General features: G+C 35.8%; 2 protein-coding genes across 4 annotated transcripts in view; both read right to left on the minus strand.

Moving 5' to 3' along the window:
- Positions 1 to 7,258, minus strand: part of LOC123710373 (tRNA dimethylallyltransferase) — a 173,562-nt gene extending 166,304 nt beyond the window's left edge. For both annotated transcript variants that reach the window (XM_045662213.1, XM_045662212.1), the window contains exon 1: positions 7,101 to 7,258. In XM_045662213.1, the coding sequence (XP_045518169.1) occupies positions 7,101 to 7,238 (138 nt within the window). In that variant the 5' untranslated portion in view covers positions 7,239 to 7,258. The remainder of the gene's footprint in view (positions 1 to 7,100) is intronic.
- A 1,952-nt stretch (positions 7,259 to 9,210) lies between these two features.
- On the minus strand, positions 9,211 to 21,429 carry LOC123709914 (myc proto-oncogene protein). 2 transcript variants are annotated; one of them, XM_045661520.1, is made up of 3 exons: positions 21,159 to 21,429; positions 19,197 to 19,836; positions 9,211 to 12,463 (listed from the first exon to the last, which is right to left on the minus strand). In XM_045661520.1, exons 2-3 carry the CDS (start codon positions 19,723 to 19,725, stop codon positions 11,928 to 11,930), a joined length of 1,065 nt encoding a protein of 354 aa, XP_045517476.1. In that variant the 5' UTR covers positions 19,726 to 19,836; positions 21,159 to 21,429; the 3' UTR covers positions 9,211 to 11,927. The 2 variants fall into 2 exon arrangements, with proteins under 2 accessions (XP_045517476.1, XP_045517477.1); XM_045661521.1 differs by lacking the exon at positions 21,159 to 21,429 and adding an exon at positions 19,921 to 20,020.
- Between the last annotated feature and the right edge of the window lie 1,758 nt (positions 21,430 to 23,187).

Consider the following 23,187-nt stretch of genomic DNA (forward strand, 5'->3'; position numbering starts at 1 on the left):
GGTCGTAGAATCACGGTAAAAACACATATATTTATATGTGTTTTTAACGTATTTTTCGTGTCTATGAATTAAAAATATCAACGGGTGCTGTATAAACGGGACAATAGCATATAGGTTGGTTAAAAGAATATTGTAGAGTATAGTAGTTTGAAGATGGAATCAAAATGTTTTAAACATAATAAATCATTTAAATATTTTCTATAAATACATACCATGATTCAATTTGCAGAGATTATTTCATCAGAATTGTATTTAATTTTATGACAATGTATTGGCATTTTTGCAGCACATGCTATGGCAAATACACAAAAAGTATATTTCCTAAAACGTCTACTGCTACCGCGACCTCGTCTGAATTTATTCAAGCCGATGTCCTTCTGATATCTAGCTCCATGCATACATTTCAATAAAACACAAATATGTGAAAAAACAAGATATTGACCAAAACTAGCCGACGTTATTACTATTAATTATAAAAAAATACGTCATATTTAGCACACATCCACGCACAGATACATTCAAACAAAGTATTGGATTGTATTGTAAAATTTTGTTAAGCTCTTTCGTTCCTTAATCCCTGCTTTATAGTACAGGGGCCTACGGGACGTCCAAGGAGGGCAGTCTTCGCAACCCATGGGCACCCATTTTTAGTGGGTGCATTGGTGGGGAGGAAGATTTCTTTATTTAAACAATTGAAGGTCATATCTCGCAGTCCCACCGGGACTCGATTCCACATTCTCATGTTGTAATCAAAATATTGATTGTATAAAGCTTAAATCAATAAATGCATTCATTTACTTTACATTTAACAACATAGGAATCCATTTATTGTATGTTAAAACTAGTCTCACTTAAAACAATAAATAAAATTAACAGATAGGTGTTAATTACAACGTTTTACTCCGAGTATGATTGTAAATTTTAATGTACAGTAAAAGTTTCATTGCCCTAATTCCTAAGAGACCAGTTTTTATTAACGTAACTATTGTTAATTTGTTAATATCATTTTCAGGCTTTTATTATTACTACGGTATTCAAGTATTACGTAACGAATTTTTTCATCTTGTAAAACGTTACGATGCGGGGCGGGGATTGAATTACGCGGTATTGTTAATATTATTTTCTACTTTACACCACATAATGGTAAGTAAAGAGTCACTGGGGGTGGTCACGAAACGTTTTACTATTTTATACAGAAAACGTTAAGGTGCTCCAAAAATTGCGTGAAGTAATACATGAACGCTCCCTAATATAAATAATGAATATTTAAAATATATAAGAAACTAGCGGACTCGAAATACGTTGGTCACCTGCCGGGCTGATTTGTGAATCTAAATCATCCAGGGCGCCACCCAAATGCATACCAAAAGTTCATTTAAATCGACCCAACCGCTCATTGACATAGAAACGTTAAGTAGAATTACATATATATAAAGAAGATATAGAACAAATGACAATCAAAATAAGTAACTAAGCAGTTAACCAAGTTAAAAACTTTTGTCTTCCCTTTAGTGGGCAAACGGGCAGGAGCCTCACCTGATGTCATTCCGCCGTGACCACTCACACGGCCAGACAGCTCGCAAGGGCACGGTCTTATAAGAATCGGTTGCCAAATCGGTAGGAAATAGTTGAGAAGCCGGTTCCATAAAGAGGTGAAGCTTGGCAAAAGGTGCCTCCGCCACTAGCGATACTCACTTCCAGAAGTCTCGCAAGAGCACGGTCTTTTATGAATTGGTATGCTCCTGCAGAAATTGCCTTAAGAAACGTTTAGTAGTGGAACGAGGCACGTCAAGGTGATACGGATGGTATTTTTTACTCTGCTCTGACGTCCGATGATGAAACTCAGTTGCAGGTAGTAGTCAACAACTCTCTGATCACTCTCCATGGTCAATGCGAGAGATCAGAGAGATACCACATCTCTATGCAACGCCAAGGGATCAAGCCGCTCGGAAGGTGACTGGTCGTCGACGATTCGAATCGCTCTTCGTTCCTGTCAGTCGAGCTGAAGGTACTAGTACTGGTGCAGTGAGGCATATAAACAAAATGTGAGGATTGCCGAATTAGTTCAGAGAATTGTACTGAAAGCATAAGTGCTAAGGGATACATATTAAGTATGTAACATTAGTTCAGAATTTTTCATAAAAAATTAATATATAAATAAATATAGTTTTATCTCTTAACGCACGGTATACTATAACGACAGCGACCGCATTGAAGGCTAACAACGCTTCGTTACATAATTTTGAGCAGACAAACTCGGACAGTGCGCAAAGTTCCCATGCAATTATAAAATTGTTTACATTTTTGATCGAAAGTTGTCATATACAAACTCGATGTTATAACTATTTTAAAATAACACAAATGTAACATAATAAAATCTACACTTTTACAATTAGCTGTTTTGTATAATAGTTTTTGGTTATTTTCACTGTTATACAGAAAAAAAAATTGTTGCTGATTTTCGCCTTTTTCCCTACAATTTCGTTTCGCGCCGCAGCAATATCTATATGAATATTTCAATATATATCTCAATGGAAATCGAACCCTGACCTCATTTACCAGTAGCAGAAACAGGTTTAATAAACTCCGTCATCCGTCTTCTCCTTCTACCTTCTTTAACTGAGCTTCGTAGAAATTACAACACAGAATATAGGAACAGAAAATTTAATCTTTTGACTATTGTATATTGTGCTGTACACTGTTTACATATGTTTTAATTGCCTTGTTTGGCTAATAACTAATGGATTGTTTTGTCTAAATAACTTATCTATTTTTTCCTCAGTGGTCGCCTAGAAGAGATCGCTCGAAAGCGATAGGGCCGCCAGTTGCACTAATGTTCATCCAATTATTTCAATTGTATGTATATTTTTGATTTGATGATTCAACAGTAATACAGATAATAAATAGTATTTAATTACTAGACCAATTAAATATCCGCCCCAAAGCACTAATAAATACGCCCCAAACGTGACGCATTACTAGATCTATAATGATGGTACCACAGAATAGCTCAAAGTTAAACTCATTTCAAAGAGTACAGTAACAATTATAAACCTTTATTTATCTATATGTATTTTAGTTTGGCATTCCGAAATGTGATGCTCGTTTGTTATCTATCACCGTTAGTATCTTCGTTCTTTTGGTGTTTTAGACCAGTCCAGTCGGTTAGACCAGCTTACATCTGTAGAACGATTTATGTGCCCGGTCCATCTTCATTGGAGTTAATGTACTGGTTTTAGAAGAAAAACATCGCTAGCCTAGCTTACTAGTGTAGGAAAAGCTAACCTAACCAGCTTGAGGTAGGCTTCAAAGACTAGCTTTTTGTGCCAAGCCCCTATTCAACATACATATACAACTTTTAATTAAAAAAATCGTTAAATTAAAGAAACAAAAATTATACATATCATATTTTTCCGTTAGGAAGAAATTGTTAACGATACACAGTAAGTAAAACCCAACCCTAACATATAATGTATAAATCTTAAATTATAATTCCAAATTTTAATAAATTTTAGAATAGCCCCCCTGTGGGCGTGCCCCATGTTGTGAAACACTGAGCTAGACTATGACTCAAATCGTAATCACGTACGTCTGTAGATTAAATATAATGTATTTTATAACTATCTTATTAATATAGCAAAATTAACACTAAATATAAAAAAAATATCAATGTATATGGGACGATCTTACTTCTTCACAACTTGCATACAAGCTTTTACATAAAAAAACAGATATTTTAGTTTTAACATAAACCTTGGTTAAACTTGAAGTAATTTTATATAATGTATCTCATTTTTGCATTTTTCAAAACATCTAAAAAAGGTTTCTTAATAAACAGCTGTTTATTAGGAAGGCTAAGTTAAGCTAAGATTTTTGGGTAGCTTACTTAAGTAACTATCAGTAATGCTAAATAAATTAAAAAAGTACTATATTTAATACTTTCGTATTCAGCTGTCCATCGATGTATTTCCGTCGCTATCGCTCAAAATAGCGTACTAATACTTAAAAAAAACCGGCAACGCACTTGCGAACCCTCCGGCAATGTGAGTGTATGGGCGGCTGTAACTTAACCGTAAGCCTCCTGCCCGTATGCCTCCAATAAAAAAATCCAGAATTTACAATTTAAAAAATTGCATCTATCCAGTTTTTTCGCAGTATTTTCTTTCTATGAAACTTACTTAGAAAGAAAATACTGCGCCATAAAATGTATAATCCTTTAATTACATTCATTTACTTCCGGAATTCAATTTAAAAAATAATCAGTACACACATAAATTAAGCTGGATTATCGTCGACGCAGCTTAAAAAATATTGCAAGCCCTACTTAAAACGCCGACTTATAAGATAAGTAACAGCGAAGCATTACTTAAAACTGCGGTCCTTACCCATTTAGATGGAGAGTTTCTCGCACGTGGTGAAATCGTACGCGACGCATACGATAACCATCAATAATCGTCCCAGAATTATCGCATCAAAACTTATATACGGGCACACGTGGTGAAATCGTACGCGACGCATACGATAACCAGCAATAATCGTCCCAGAATTATCGTATCAAAACTTACAAGGGCAAGAACTAAATTCACACCAACGATTATGTCATAGGAAACTCGCCAGTGATTTATCTCTAGCCCAGAAATTCCTGCGTGTGTTTACACATCGAAATTACAGTAAGAAGATTCTTACATTCGAGAATCTCGACTAGTATAAACACGATCTCGTATGACATTTTTATATTCATACGATTATCGTACGAATCGGTTTGAAACGTTTTTCATCACTAGGGTTAAGGTTTCTTTAAAATGACATAACATTTGCGAGAAATGCAGCTCTTAATGCATTTACGAGAGAATTGTGTGTTGAGGGATTTGGTCCCTAAGAAAGTAGTGTAAAAATTAAAAGAAAGAAATAAAATCATCTTTGGAGATTGGATCTGGGGTCAGCCCCAGAATATTCCGATATTTTCAGAAATATCTACGTAGTAGTAAATAATAAGTTGCAATTAAAGGCACAATGTGTTAGATGCTCCAAAATTGTTTCTCCTAGATATCCATTTTTTAACCCAACATCTTCTTTCCGTTTGAATTTAATTAATTGTTGTCTTAGAAGAGCAGATATAATTAAAAAACACCCTCACGCACTGCACTCATGGTAGCAACTGGCACAAAATCACGAAATACGATTGTTGCTTTTGAAATTCTGTTTAAACGGACACAAAAAAAAATCCAATGCGAGGCAATTGTCGCCAAAGTCGAAGAGCGAGAGGTGTTAATGTTTAGACAAAGAAACTTTTTTGTATTCTTTTGTTACAAATAGATATGGCACTCGATAAACTCGTTATACTGAGCGTTATTAGGCAGACGTGACCTAAGATGGTAATCCTGTATATTACCTGCGAACGCCTGACTATAAAATACAAGGCCGCTGGTAATAAAAAAAAGAAACCTTCCAAAATTATTTAAAACTGATTTACGTGAATAGGTCTGCCGCTGAGTCATAAAACTGAGTTTTAATCACCGCATAAGACTATACCAACAATGATGGCGGAACTGTCACCTTTACCGCCAATTTATTAACGACATTATGAGTACTCCCTTACAAAGTAATACAAAGGATTACTTTTTTTTTTAAGACAAGGTACAGCCACAGTAAATTTGTTCGAATTAAAACAATATAATCTATCTCTGAATATATTTATTCAGATTGAGATATCCAGGAATTACATAATAGTAAAAAAAATATAATATTTAATTGTTTACTCTTTTTTTTAAATTTACATTTGTACGTCAAAATATTTAAATGGGCGGAGGCAAACTGTCTTTTTTTGTTAAAAAAAAAAGTAAAATCAGGATATTAGAATTGGCTGAAAATGATTTAAAAGTTCAAACTGAAACCAACACGAGTGAGTGCCTTCGGTTTATAATCGTTTTGAAACACTGCACAATTAATCATATGAATACCTATAATAAAGGTATTCAGAAGAAATACAATCCAACTTAAATTTTCTTACAAGATCTGTAAAACCTAATGGTTTTGTGACCCACTATTGTGATTTGTGTTTTTGTTGACTGGCTGTAACTTGAGATATGAATTAGGAGGGCTATGGTTTTACTACATCCCTAGAAAATAAATTTAAAAGCTTATTAAAATATTATAAAACAATACTTTTTAACATATTAAATTATTTTACAAAAACAAATGTCAAACAAATACAACAACAAATCAATGGAGTGACACGCCTTATGGATATTGCTCTATGTAATTTTTTCACTACTAAGAAATGGCAACAACATGTGAATACAGTATGATTAAGATGTTAATAAAACATAGGTAACCAAATCAACAAGCTAGAAGCAAGCGTATAAGATGGTAAAATAATCTTCTAAACAATTGAAATATTCTGAGATACATATATCTGCATATTTCTTCTGTGTGAATAAGAACACTCGACTACTGCCAATCTAGCAACATACAATATATTATGGTATAAAACTATGGTGTGTACTTATCCTTCTCAAAGGCTAACCATAAGTGAGAGCTCTTTCCTGTACGTGGAAAATTTTGATATATTAGCGAAAGCCACATTCCTTATATTGGTGAACACAGAATTTGGGCTAAATAAACATTAATCATATATAACTATATGACATATCCTAAGGATATAATATGCCTTTATATGAATGTTTTATAATTTAATTATAAATTAATAATTAAATATACAAAAAGGAAAATATACTTAATGTACTTTTGATATTGGAAATGCTGTGAAGGATATCTAAACAATAATTGCTTTTGCATAATAAAATGTTCTGAGAAATGTTGTTACAATTAAATATTAGAACTAGGTCTTACATCATTTAGATAATCTATCAGTTTCTAAACATTTTTGTTCTATTCCTTGAATGGCCAATCACAAAATATCAAAAGGTTTTGGACATTTATTGACACATTATTATACTGAAACATTTTTTATTTATTTTATATTTCAGCTATATTTAGGTTACTTTATTAAAATACACAGTTTTTGACAACAAAATAGAATCTAATAAGAAACCACTGTAAAAAAATGTAAACAAACTTTGAGGTTAGGTGTTACTTACTTGCATTGAGTCGGCACTGATAATTTCGGTTCCAAATCTCTGGGCTAGCTCTAGGCTTAACTTAGTTTTACCGGTTCCCGTAGCACCTAAAATCACCACCATTGGTATTTTACACGAAATAACAGTTCGAAAAGCCATCGCGCGCGAATAGACTTATGTTAACCATCTCGCAACTAACTTCACTTCTATTTTCATACCTATTTTAACGTAACGATGACCAAAACGTTTCGTTAGACGCAGAAATTGAAGACTTAATTATTTTATTAACTTGTGATTGCTAAAGATAGGAAGTGAAGATTGTTAATTTAATCATATTGAGACAGATAATTACTAAAATATTTTAAATCACTTAGTCTCTAAAAGTTTATCTCGTAATTTTTTAACAGAAGTATACGGAATATCTTTGATTTTATCATAACACATTATAGGCATATTCGTCAATGCGTTGATAAAATCGTAAACACATTTCTTGCTACGACCTTTATAGAGATTTCTTACTAGAGTTAAGAATCTTATTCCGACTTCTGAGTCAGAGTCAAGACTGACTAGATCTATAGAGCGCACTTAGACTTAGCTCAAACTTTACTTACGAAAAACTTTGCTTAGTGTACACTTAGCATAAACTATGATTTAGTATTTATAGACATTTTGCCAGTGTTGCCAGGTGACATATACGATATCACACCAGTTCATTTTAAGATCACTCAAAAATATTGAACACTTATATAAATAATAAATACCATAATAATGGGTATTATTTTATTTCGTGTATTTCATAGGTATTTATCAATATCATTTAAATGATAAATTTTTCTCTTTGAATTTAAATCCTATTTTTCCCAATAAGATGGCATCACCGTTAATTTTACATTACGACAAAAATAAAAAGTCAAGTAAAAAATATGATGGTAAAGTAAATTTTGCGCCATTATTTTTGTTAAGCTTATAGTCAAAGTTTTTGGTAAGTCATCGATTTCGTGAACTTTAGATTAAGCTAAGCACTCACTCAGAGAGATTCAGTTTGCTCTATAAATACCGACTGTGACTTAACTCGAAAGTTAGGTCTGAGTAAAGTCTAAGCGCTCTCTATAGATCTCGCTCTAAGAAGCTCGAATGTGATCTCGTCTGTCAACATTTGTGACACACGTGAGCCATACTGAACGCTAGCTCTCGATTTTAAATCATACCCTAGAAATAAAAAAATATTCACTTGGCGTAACTCTGCGGTCAGTACATCGGTATCAACAACGGACGATGTTAATAAGAACATTTCAATAAGAAAATAGTAAGACTTTATTCTGATTTGTATTTACATTCGGCTTCGATAATAAGTTTACATTAGTGTCGACAAATTTCCACCAGATTTAACTATTGTCGATCTCTACGAGCTAAGTATCTTGCACTTGTCAACCTTTAACGATGTGTCCAGTCCACATACATTTGTCCTCATGTTCTGTTATTTGATTTTGATTTCTATCTGTTCTGTGTTTTGCACTTTGTTATCTACGGTCAGCATTGATCTCAGACACTTATTATTTTTTTTACTTAGTTAACTACATAGTTCATGTTTGGCTGGAATATTTCAACTGTAGGATTTGAGTTATAACATTTTCACATAGAGTGATAGAAATCTTGCGTTCTCCATGACATCTTTGAATGTCATTCATAGAAGGTAGTATTTACCCATTTCCATTTGTACGTAAATATGATTTTGACCATATTATTCAACTTTACAGAATTAATACAATCGACACTTATTAGTCGGGAAAGTGTATTAAAAATAATACTGTTTTTAATATACTTGAAGTATATATATCTCTTATTTAGATCATGGTAAGACTAGAGTGACATAGAGAAACTGGTATAGTTTCAATTTTCTAAACTACTGTATCAGTGTATGTTATGAAATAAAGAAATTAATAATAATATGAACAATTTAAATCCTTTAGCTTGTATGCAGTTTCGAGACACGAAAGTGGTGACAGTAAAGTCGATGGACTGAATAGTGACGTCAAAAAATGTGTCTAATTTGATATTTTCTACTAGTTACTAGGGTATATTTATATTATAGTGAAGATGGTTGGAAAAAATAAAAACGCAGCATTTTTTTTTCAGGCGAGCAAAAGCAGAGTGTAGGAAACATCTCCCATTGTACCACACAGGTACATAAAATCACAGTTTCTAAACTCTAATTTAGCCTTATCCAAACTACACCAAAATCATATAAAATCACAATCAATAGCCAACTGCTTCCGCGCTCTGCTTTCATTCAACCATAATTTTATTATCATATTTAATGATTATCTTAATGTTTTTGATACAAATAATTAAGGAACAAAAACCAAAAAAAAAAAACTTTTCTCCTCATAATAATAGTATCCAAAAGTCAGGACGTGGTAAGTACACTCAAGTCATAGATAACTAGGACGCCGCTTCAAAGATTGCAAAGTGCAACGTTTATATTAGGCGGAATTCGTATTGCGCCTTGCATTCTCTGTAGCGGCGGCGGGCAACCGTCGCCTGCGCACAGACACATCATTGGCCGGTCGAGCCACCCGTCAAACTGTACAATACACCAATCGACACAATTAAAAACTTACACCCTTCGATTGGTCCCTTAAGCCAGGCGACGGTTAGGTCTTTCTTACGTAAGGATACTTTATAAGAAAAAATGTAATAAAAATTAAACTATAACATGACTTAATCAATCTTAAATTTAACATATACAAACTGTTTTTATTTCTCTATTTCGTTTGGCAGTGGTGGAAATGTGCCTTGTTAACGCAGTTTCGTTCGTTCTGTCTTGTCACTACCGATTATAAAGCTGGTACTCCTTAAAAATAAAACATTACCTACTGACTTTTCCTTACGTGAAAATTATTAAAAGTTTTATCACCATAAAACCAATGTTACTTTCACATAACTAAACCTTTCACAATATCTATTATTTATGTCAAGATTAACAAAATTAAATGCAGGTACAACATTCGAGAATTCGTAACTCTCCAGTTATGAAAAAAAAAACTATTACAAAAAAAAAACTCGTTAGTAAAAAAAAAAAAGATGAAACACTCCTACGCTCTAATCTCTATAATTTACATTTAAGACTACTGGAAGATAAACTGTTAATCTTTAACACGATCACTATTAAACTTCTTGGTGTACTTACTACTTACAGAACAACGCTATCTCTACGATAATATTTCTCACAAAAAATATTTCTTGCAACTAATTCGAGTATAAACCTAATATTATATAATATGTTATGTACATAGCAAGGCACATTCCGCACACAATTAAAGCCTTCAACTTTACATATCTGCTGACATGTGCTTGATAAAACATCACCTTTGTGTAGCCTGGCCCAAAATGGTAACAAGCTATCGACAATTTTCTATATGATTCCAACGATCACATTTCCGACCAGGCTTTGTTGATTTAGTCTTAACATCGCAAATATACCACTAACTTACTGAATAAAAATATATTATAATAAAAGAAAATGCAAAATTTTCTATCAGTAGGTACTATGAGGAACTATTTCGTGGGTATTTATGTTAAAACCCTATTCGGGTGACCTGCAAACGTAGGTTTTGATGTTATTATCAAAATACACAGTCTATTTTGTTTCGGACAGCAGTCACTGAGATTATACTTTAGTATTTATAATCACTGGAATACATAAGGCGTAAAAAAATATTAACATAAACTTATTTCCGAATATACGTTATACACATACATATGAAAATGCAATGAAAGAATATATTTCTACGTATTAACTACAACGGTCCAAGTATCGTCAGTAAATCAAATTTAAAAATTGTCATTAAGAAAACTTTATAAAAAAATAATATTTTGTAACATGAATCAAATACAAATTTTCATGTTTATATATATATATTGATAATGGCGCAGTACTGAATGTAGATAAACTAATCTTGTGAATAGTTAAAATAAATGAAGACTGTCAATAAAATCAATCACTGGTTCAAAATTGGTTGAGGTTAATTGCGCGACTAAATACATAAAATCACGTAAAATTGTTAACATTTACAGAATAACAAAAACACTAAAAAAATAAGCTAATCTAGGTAGTTTAAACTTACAATAATATCAAGTTAAACAATAATGACATACTACCCTGTTCTCGCCATTAAGCGAGATTTTGGGAAAATAAAAGTCCTACGAATCGGCCCGAAAACATATATAACGGCCAGCGACTTCACCACCAAAGTCATCGACACCTTCTCGCGCCAGCCTATCTCATCAAGTTAGAACCGTGTATGTACAGCATTATAACAGACTGCCATGCCCGGTTCAACTAAAAGTTTGCTTTCGATTCATTTTGCAAAATTCCTGTTGAACAAATGAGATAAATTGTATGTCATCGATCTAATCTATTATTTATGAATCAAAAATCATTTTAGAGGTAAATACCAGTCTACTTAGTTTACGAAGCAGTCTGTCACTATTAAGTTTATTTCAATGAAGACTTAGGATTTATAAACAACGGTTTTATGGCTCACTTTGGCACTGCTATGTACATCGTTTGAGCAAACAATCTTTATGCTTCAGCTATGCTACCACGCGGTCCACAGAAGCAGAGTAAGCCGTAAAAGTTGACTAAATACAATATTTAACAAACGTTTCGTGTACCAGAAGATTCTGGAATCTATAACACATAAGGTTTAACCAATCTTCGTATGTTACAAAATTGTACAAAATTTGGACGAGTTGAATTTTCATTCACTCGTCCGTACGCGTCACTCGGAAGACCGCGGCCCTCGGCGTCACATTGTTGAGTTTCCAACAACTTGTCTAAGTTACTCAATAGGGACGATAGCGTGCTGAGAGCATGGTACGAAGTTTCTTCAGTTTAGTAATCAGCTTGTTTTGCTGTTTTTTAAGATAATCGCGCTCTAGTTCATCTTCGCGAAGTTTACGACACAAGGCGGCCGCTTCACGCAATATAACGACCTTCGGCGCACGTTCCTTATCTTTTGTGGCTGGAATTTGCTTTTTGAGTTCGTCAAAGAGATTTTTGAGACCTATGCGCCGTAAACGTTCCATATCATTGTGAATGGAACGACGTTCAATTTCAGGAGACTCGGCTTCAGAGTCTGTGTCAGTATTGGAGCGGCCACGTCTGCCGGGGCCTCTCCGCCGCCGAGGCACGGCAGATGTGACGCCTGTGGGTGGTACTAAGCGCTTTCTAGCCACCGGCCTCGGTGTCACGTTAACTTCTACGGGGGCTTGTATATACCGTTCTGAAGCAGACGAACCTCCACTGTAGTCCGCGCGAGATGTTGAAGCCAACGGTTGGTTACTGGTTGTACCGAGCGATACAACGTCGATTTCTTCCTCTGTAACAAAAGAGAGCATCCGTTAATACCGAGTTCCTTTCAAGGTGGACAGGTTAAAGAATAAAAAGTTGCACCATTAATTATAGAACAGCCTTGCCATTTTATCGTAAAGAAACCCGTATAGGAGAATAATTCCTTGCATACTTTCATTCATAGACCGTTCGCTACGTTGGCATCACCATAAAAGGCGGGCGATTGTCGTAGCATCTCTATAGGTATGTGTGTCGGTCTAGATGTGGTCGTGCCGGGATGCGATTGCAGCAGTCAGGTGGGAGGGCATACTGTATAGGTGTGGGAAGGGGGGAGGACGTCGACCCCGCCGTACTACCGCAGCGTCTGTCGACATCGATCCAGACGCCTGACGTCATGGATATTCGCGCCAAAATGAGCGCGCATGCGCGATTTCTACCGCAGCGGCCGCACTCAATGGACGCTTGGTTATCAACCGGTGGGCACGCTTTCCGGCGAGGCGATGTTAGCTTGGAACTACCTATCACTTGTTAACTCTAATTCAATTTTCGCGATCATACACCGCGCAAATTAAATCATAACGCTCCGACTAGCTTTTTATCTGCATATTTTTAGCGACACTTTGTCCGATTTTAAATTAAAATTATGTTGGAGACGTACGGGGTTGTTGGCTTCAAAGGTGACAGCCTCAACACGGGCGTCTCCAATATATTTAATGTACCTGTCTTTTCTAGAAGAGAAGCCATGGGGCTAGTCCTCCCAAATGAACAGGATTAAGTACGGCACGGTAGGACCGAGGGTACTAGAATGTCTCAACTATGTAATTCGAGTCGAGCGGAAACTTGGTCTGAATTCCGATAATTCCTGCAATGATTGCAATTTGACGGAAATATCGTCGAAAGCAGCAATTAGATTACAATGGAATTTAAATGAATGAACGCAGTGTTTGAAGACGTACTAACTCTATGGTCGCCTATTTCGCAGAAATCACCGTAAACGCCGACAATATCCGGTTACACCAGCAACTAATTATGTCAGGACGGTTCAAAGGTTTGACGCAACGTCTATACCATTACCTAATATAATAAACTTTCGATCTCATCCCGTGATACCAAAATAGATACGTGGGCAGCTGTTCCATTACGGAACGGAGCCAGTTTCAGGGACATCGATGTAATTTGCAAACTACGCATGTAAAAAAATCGCATAATCAGACGATAAATTTACAACACACCAACGCGAGCTTTGATTTCCGCATAGTTACGTAGCCGCTTATCGCAGCATCTCATCGGTCTAATTTTATCCTTCAGGCGCCTGTCGTCAAATAGAGCTCGCGTGACGTCTAAACGTAGGCGTGAAGGATTCATTGTGAGAGGCTCGGTTTTCACGTGATAATTTTCTCTTTTCCCCTGGCGCCATTGCGATTAACGGTCGCAAGAGTATTGTTACAGGCCGACGTGTAAGCGATACGGCTTTATTGTGGCCAGTAGACTGGTGATCTCCGCTCGAGTGAATATCTATTATACCTATCGACAGCATTAGAGGCGATACACGGATATTTAGACGTTGCAATTTTTATCTAGATTTCCTCTTTGAATGCATTGTTGTTAGTAAATTTACATATCTGCCGACCTGTGTAATACTATCTCCCACTTTATAGATTAGTCATAATTTCTAGGCACTAGGTCTTAACGTGAGAACACAATGACTCATAGACTTGCACAGTTAATCTTAAAGTCTAGACGTATTGAATTCGCGGTTCGAAACTGTACGTGTAATAACAGGTTTAGTCAATATGGCCGCTTCACCGCCACAACTTCCTTATTCATGGCGCAGTTCACAAAGTGTTTGTTGAAACACCCAAGTGTTTGTTATCCCAATTATAAGAAAGTAAAGCTTGTTGAAAATTTGCGGTCTTATGAAGGATCGTTAATTCGTTATTAAAATAATTTCGAGCTTAAAAGCATAACACTTAAATTCACCTACATTTGAGGGGAGACCGTTTTGAAAGCTTAGGTGAAAGGGACTTCAGTAATTGTCTGGGATTGTCTGTTTTTAATTAACGTTTAAATGAACACTTGTGAGATTTCGTGAGTTGGAAGTATTTAACAGTTTTAAGAATTTCAATAATTCTGATATCGTTCAGATCATTACCGATTAATGGAATAGTTTTGGTGGATCAACTGTATTTTAAGTTTGAATAGGAATGCAATAGTTAAAACGATGTCGTCAGGTGTGACCTGCTATGTCTGGGGCCTCATGCTCCGCTGACTACAATCCGAGGCCAAGTTCACTGGCATTTGAGCGTGATAATTAAAAATTATCATGACGCGCTTGCGGCTCACGCTATCCTATACAGGTTGTTTGATACAGCCGCCTCCATCCATTCATTCTCATAAAAAGCAATCATTGCCTCGGATGCTTCATCCTTAATGGACGTCCACTGCGAACGACTTTAATGACTTAGCGTTATCGAAAACATCAAACACAATTTTTTGTTGCAGTATCAGCATCCCAATAAAATGTTTCACTGATATATTGGCAAATGTAATAAACAATTATTTAAAATCTTAATCTTTTCGTAACAGCCTGTACAATTCGTCTTAGGTTGTATAGAAATGCTAATTAGCTTCGATAGCGTACTCGTTCTATTATAAGTTGCTTATAATTTTTAATAGTACACTTTCTTATTGCTCAACCGTCAACCGGAAACAGCTTACCTTAATTAAACGTTATAAAAACAGCTTTACTTAAATTTACTTCATACTTTACTAAACACGGTGGGGCGTTCCCATCACTTGTCATGTGTCGCTCATATATTTGATTATTCTTTGACGCTATACGTTTAAATGCTACCGTCCAATATTTTTAGAATATTACACAACCGACACACGTCGGTCATATCAGCCGTAGTGAGTACTTATAGCTGGATGCCTTCTAAATTTGACAGTTGTAATTTATGGCAGCGTTATGGCGGATCGATCAAGCGTTCGGCCTTGGCGAGTTGTGCGGAAGTTCATGGACGTACACGCGCGTGCAAAGATTTTTGGTTATGCCCATATAACGCCCAGTGGAGAATTCGTTTCGCATAATCGGCTGTAGCAATTACATCGAATACAAATTAATGTTTCTAAGACGATTTTAAGCTCTCTTTAATGAATGTTCTTAATTACTGATAATTAGGATGTGGATGCAATTAATTAGAATACAAAACACAGTAGTGACCTATCTAGATGTCAACGAGGTCAAGAGTACCACTGAGACCGCACCAATGAGGGGTTTCCGGAGCTGTTTGGGAAACCGGTTGCGTTACGTCACTAATTTTCTGTATCTAACCGCCACACCCGTCGATTTATAAACTGGTGTCAATATATTCAACACAGCCTTATCACCGTGTGAACAAGCGCATTTTCTTTACCGACGTCTGGAGTTTTAACGTTTCGTATCAAGGACACGGCCGTCATTTAAAATATTCAGTTTGATTGGTACAAAGCCCATAAATTATTACGCAAATTTGACGTTTAGGAAAAATACTAATGTAATTAATTAATCAATTCCTGATTAACATTGCGTACGCCTATTGAATTTTACTTACGACATTGTATTAATGAATTTTAAAATAACGTTTATAATATCCAATGTCTATTGTAATAGTGTAAAAGACGGCTGATGACTTAATAGAGGCATTTGGAATGGGACCAATTCTTCACCCAAGAGGGATCCATATGCACAGTCGACTAACATTTAGCTATATATGGTACATATGTAATGTGATATGTAATATGTGTAATGTTACTTATATTATTATTAGGTCGAATTAAATTTCTTTAATTATTAGATTATTTAAATAATACACCGAGATCAAGGTGACTTAATTATCTTGTTGCCGTGGCGTGGCGTTATCACACCTATTCGGTTAAGACTTTTTCGTGATAAGACAATACAAATTTATGTTACTGTGACAAGTATTTATTTTTTATCGATATTATAGTTCCGAAGGCCACACGGGGGCCGACGAGCCGCAATATCGACTTCTGTATTCTGTACTATGATAAGGCATTTTAATCTACTTCTATTGTATTGAAGGTCTTAAAAATTTATAAGTATTTAACGTTCTTGTTGTATATGTAAAAAATTGAATAAATATTTGTTTATTGACGCAAGTAATTGCTGCATTGGTAATAAAAATTCGGAATTCTTCAATACGAACACGGTTTATGTTCGTGTACTATCTCGCATACCTACTGACCCAGTATTCGACATTCTCAAAAACATATAAATCGTATCTTTTAGCGCAATTGTTTTAAAATATTTCCGATAAGCCACAAGGTCGCAACATCTCCGAGTAATATACAGCGTGGTGAATAACTTATCAGCGAACGCAATAAAGTTTTAATATTTAATTAAATTGATTTTAATGCTTGGTTCTGAATATGAAAATGTAATGTTATATAACAAATTCTTTGACCTATAAAATTTATTTTATATTTTATACGTTTTTAGATAACATATATCCTCTTAAGTATGTTTAGACATTTGAGTAACCTTTGCGAGTGATTATTAATTAATTTCATAGGCATTACGAAACGTTGTATTAGCGTGTGGCATGTGTGTCAAGAAGGAATAAATAAAACTAGAATCTAGACCATATTACCTACATATGACTGGTTTGTAACGTCTAGCTTTGGCCAGCAAAACCTACCTATATTTGGGTCACTTTACGAAATAGCTTTAAAATTTGAAGGTTTCATATAAAAAACCAGAACCGATTTAATGATGTACCGGTTTGTTGCGGAAACGAATAAATATTGTTGCTATAGTGATCGTCGCGTCCAAATACCAGACGTTCGTATTTTGTACAATCTGCGCTCGCTCTAATCAAAATTAACTTTTAATAATAACTTTTGCTAATATTTCGCGCCTAAAACCAATATCAGCGAGACTGGAATGCGCACCGGTCAGACTGATACGATTTTTTCGACAAACAAAACCGGATCTGCTCTGAAAAGGAACCTACAATGCGAGTTACCATCGCCAAGTTACCCTACATAAGACGCGAAAATCCAAATGCAATAAACAATGTTTGCCAGAGCAATCTGTCAAGATAATACGCAGGTCAAAAGCACCTAGCTCTCCGCTTATCAAAGTAGTTTATTAGGTTAACCTATAATAGACCGAGGCGGGAAATTTCGAAATCGCGACTCGTACAGATTCCAATAAAAAATACATAAAATTGTTATTACATGTGCGAAGCGCTAGACTGTGTTTGATAGTAAACATGATTTATTATACAAAACGTTGCTACACGAAGGCATAGTACAACCGTAAAAATATATTACAATGACATAGTTACGTTACACAGTAAATTGGCGCGAAAATGTGACAGCTCTGACCGTACTCGGCTCGCGTGGTGCATGGTGCGATAAAACTGCGCATGCGTCATAAAACTTCCCGCGTTTATGTAAGTTAGTTCCTTAACAATAAATAAACATCGAAAACGTTAAAAACACATAGATAGACGGTATATCAAATTGTCGTGCTTTAGGTACTCGGTTGAAACCGGTCGAACGAGCAGCAAGCTCCACTTCAATGAGATTCCATTTCATGCCGTTGCATTCTTATGGGAATAACGGACTAGACAATCCAGGCTCACGGCTAAGTATATTATTAACCTTGCCTACGCAAACAATTTATAACAAATACAGAGCAACATAAACACATGCCCATCGCGACCTTCTTACAAACTCTTATCGACGATCGTTATTAGCCGTGATAACACACAAAGTTAGTACTTGTGTTTAAAATGAAATATTTATACGACATTGATTCGACATTCGTCTATAGATTCCGCCTGGTCAGTCCTTGGATTGACTTGTAAAACGTTGTGTTACCTAAGCAGACATATCAATTATTCATTCAAATAAGATGCCGTGCAAATCTAATTTGAAAAGTAATTAATTGCAGAGAAACCAGCTTGAGCATCGACTGCGCTAGTTTTCAGTTTGAAATCAAAACTTTCATCGAAGAATGAAGCGGAGCGAACAATGCTTAATTGAACATCAGTTTGATTTCTAATTCCTAATCAAATACGAAATATAAAATGGCGTATGAACTTTGGGGAACATTTATTATTTAATGAGCGTCGCGACGGTTCGGCTGTTAACCCTGGACTTCGGGAGGATTCAATGTCAGGATTCGGTCGTCGCACCAGCGACCTTCCATCCTTTAGAACGTTTAGCAGGTATCTGGTAATTCGCTATCACTTCAGGGATATTAGGGAAGGTTGGGACGTTCAAGGTCGAAGTAGAAGGTTCCGGAAGCGGGTGCGTCTAGACAGAGGGGAGGGGGGTGCCGGTCGATACGCAGTTTCCCGCGCTACCGTGACGCCTGCGTTGTACGGACCTGGGCCCATCTTGTACAATTCTTCAAGTTCTAATTAAAATACCCCCAAAGACTAATCCACTTCGCAACTTTTTAGGAAGCTGTTTCTAACTTGAAATTTGCAAACGCGCTTTGTTTTAGCTCACGAATCTTATTAGGGTGTACATTGAGTACCTACCTATACATAAACAAAAAAAGATCGAAAATAAAAACAAGATATTTAGCCAATCAACCGATGTACACGTTATATTACTTCGACATTCAATGTGACATTAATTTAAATTTCAAAATTCAATTACGTTATATTTTTTGCACGATACGCCATGCGATAAAACAATTAATATTTTGACAACGTTCTCGTGAACTAAATAATTGTACTGACCTGATTCTCCCGAGTCAGAAGGTGTCTGAACGCCAAGGCACTCGAAGTGTTGACGCGCCGTGTACGAATGGTCTGCTGCCACGGCTCTGGTATCCCTCAACAGCCTCAAAGCTGTGCTGGTGACATCCACAACATGACGGAACGGAGGGTGCTCATCTCCGTCCAAAGTCGGTGGAGTGTCTGGTCGGGGAGGTGACATATCCCGATCTCGGCGCAGCACGCTCTCTCCCGGAGCAGCCACTCTTAAGTCCGTCGGGACAAAGGTGTTCGGCAACCCTGTGTCTATACAGTAGCCTGCCCACATGCAATCGTGATGTACAATATTGTCTTTGTGTTCCTCAGGTGTCTCTGCTACCCTCCAATCGGCTTCATTTTCTTGCATCAAGCTAAACGTGGAATCGGTGTCTATTCTCTCCGTTTCGTATTCCACTTGTGACCAGAATTCTGAAGTCGCTGATAAGGTAATGTCATCCAAGGGTTCGAATTCCCCCCAAACGTCCAACTGGAGTATGTCAAGTGGTGGCGACATTTTCAAAGTATATCTAATTACTATCTAGTTTTAAAGCTAAGACGAACTCGTCGATATCACAGGGCCCTCTTATCACAGGGACGATGCGCGCGATCAGTCCACGCACACCGCCTAGAACAAAACAAAAGAAAAAATTAGTCCACTTTCACTTGTTTTAAAAATCATTAAATTAATTTAAATTAACAAGTAACGCACTTTATTAACTGAAGAAACTATTCGGTTGTATTCGAAATTGAAACTAAAAACCTAGGTTGTTGGCCTTTATATTTACAAACACTTAGGCTTTTTGACAAGTGTCCACAACAAAGCCATTAACAAGACTGAAGTCTGGACGGGGAAACAAACGTTTTTAAAGGGTGCATGTCCTTGAGCATCCCAGCAATTCTAATAATAATAACTGTACCAGCATTTGGCAAATCTTTTTTTCTAATTTCTACCTGACGATACCACGAAGCGATAGCGTCAGGTAAAAGCTTTAGAAAGAGGCTGTTTACAAACTCAAATGGCGCGAACTTATTGTTTACCAATACTGGCGAACGTTCATTTTCCCGCTATATTGTTCATAACTCCACATAATAATAAGTAGTACATGCAATTGTGTAATATTTCATTTAATATTATAATACAGTTATTTTCCATTGGTGGAAAATACAGGTTTTTGCTAAAATTGGTCGAATAGGTATTTATTGGTAAAATATCAATTAACCTACAACAAATAGCTATTGCGCTGTTCGTCTTAACATTGACGTCTTAACTTGAAGTCAAGAATTCCGAACCAATTTTTCACAGTTAGGCTTATTAAATTTATTTTTTTATGCGACACTCCCGCGATCATATATAGAACAAATTTAAACACGATTATAGTGATTTTAAATTGTTAATATTGTATATTTTCTCTATTATATAAATATTATTGTATTTTAATAGACTATAATATTATATGATAATTACTATTACAATAATGCATATTATATGTATCGATTCACCGACTTCACAATTTCACAATATAAATGCAACAATTATATTGAGCTTGTACCGCAACCAATATGTACTTTTTAATAAAAATATTTGTAATATAAAAATGATTATTTAGTTTTTTGGTATTAAGGGAGGTGACTAAGTCTTAATATCTACCTTTTGCATTGATTAAAAAAATATAATCTAAAATTTGTAATTTTAGTTAAATTTATTCAAACGAAATATGGTAGGAAACTTATTATTAACTAGGTAGGTACCAAATACGTAACATTGTAAGGAATTTGTGCGCCAGTAATTCGCAGAAATTCCGAACCAAGCCTCGGCTTGATATCGACAACGCCCTGGTAGGTACTTGTATGGACCATTAATACGTACTTCTGGCGCATAAAATTCCACTTATTGACCTAATAATCACTTTCACAGTACATGAAAATAGGTATGTAAGTGACACTCACCAAAAAGTTTTTGTGCAATCCGGCTGCTACCGGCAAATTACACAATTTTACACAAGATTCTTCAGAATCTTCGACAAAGTTTTTTTCGTACACACTGCGTTACACTCACTGAGAATATGCGATTGGTACAGTGTAAATTAAAGACGGTACTTCTTCCGAGACCTCCGATTGAGTTTGTCAAACACTGAAACATTATTCGGATGCCGGTTCTGAGGAGAGCCGCGCGTGCTTTTCGTGTGACGCCGTAGACACGACTAACTGAACGCGAAGTTGCGAGCGGGAACGAGTAGCGTACCCGACCGAGTACCGGCCGCCGGCGCGGCGCTCGCCCTCCTCCCCTCTACCCGTGCCGGCCCCGCGCCGCCGGCTAATTCGATGCCATTCACGAAATTCACTGAAAATACGCGCCATCTAAAACTTCACCAACTAACAACTACACTATCAAACATCGTCCTAGCCAGGGCAGCTAATATTTTGACAAAAACGCTGAATATAACGAAGATATCTAACAAAATATCCGGCGTCTGTCGCTGCGGGGGGATACTTGAGGAAGGAAATCAGCGCAGTGGCTTTCGTCGGACATATAGAATATAGATGTGTGCGAAGTCGGCAGAGGCGGTTTCTGTGGGTGGAAAATCGAGCTAGGTAGCGTCACTTGGCCGTCGGCTCTCGGTGAAGGAGTATGTCGCTTTTCTTTTTTACCGTCGGCTATATTGAACCTAGTCCGTCGACATTCCTAAGGTACGGGTACGTTCGACTTATGGGCTACGAGGCGAACGAGAAATACCTCAGCCATTCTGACGAATTGCAAGTCGTTATTGCTTTACGTCTGCGAAAACAATTAGGACATAACTTTTAATGCCTATTGGCCATTGGGTCGTGGGTATTTTAACTTGAGTACACGGTGAATACCTCTGTACATTGACTATATACGATTATTACTAATGAGAATACTAATATTATATAGTATAATAGTATATTTTGTTAGGGCCTTATCAATTGCCTAATCACAATATCAGTCTGTATCATAAGAATGGAGACAGTAATCAACTATATGATCAGGTCGCCGGATAGAGGAGCGTAAAAAAATTTAAATTATAAGTTTGCTTCATTATAAATACCATATAAGTGAGTTAATTAAATTATGTATAATAGGTATACAATCTAAATTTTAATTCTAGAGTGTTTGTATTACACACATTGTTTCTTATAAATGAAAACATCATACTAGAGTTTTACTGTAATGAAATATGTATTAAGCTGTTTTAAAATGCTTATACAAGATATATTCGATGATACATACAAAATAAGTGTTGAAAATAACGTCTACATAATTTATATAAAGTATATAATTGTTTATTAACCTTTAAAAAAATGTCAACAGAACAAAATTAAATTTATAGTTATCTATGCATACTTCCATCTTTCCCGCCATATGGTTCAACGACTCAGCATTCCTTGCCTTGTTTCCCCGCAAATAAAATTTCAGGTTTGGAAATATGGTTTAAGAATATATATATTCATTCAGGTTTACCAAGTTACTTTAAAAGTAATATTTTTTATTTAACTATCATAATTAATAAGTTATGATACATATTATTTTAAGTTCATTGTGTAAATATGTGCTATGTAAGTAAAAACATTATTTTCATTATTACACCTTGTTGCCTATTGTTTTACAATAGTACTGCAATTTTTGTGCAATCTGCACAATATTGCGTAACATGATCTTAGATTTAAAGTAGGTATTGTGAAATCGCTTCCTGTGCGCCGCAGCCGTTTCAAACCGTAGAAAAATTAGATCAAGCTCACCCCAAACTCAGTGAAAGGACCCTTCAATTAATTTCCCATTCATACAACCCTTTGCCCTACAAAAAATAGATACGCGGGAAGCACCCACTTCCGAGTAACTAGCTAAAGTTGTCAAACAATCTACGTGTCAGGAAGAAATGCAAATAACTCACCAAATTTATACCTTAAATTGAAAACAATACGATTCTTCAATCGTCCTGATGTTTAAAAAGGAATA

This window comes from Pieris brassicae, chromosome 5 (assembly GCF_905147105.1).
Source record: "Pieris brassicae chromosome 5, ilPieBrab1.1, whole genome shotgun sequence".
Classification (NCBI taxonomy): domain Eukaryota; kingdom Metazoa; phylum Arthropoda; class Insecta; order Lepidoptera; family Pieridae; genus Pieris; species Pieris brassicae.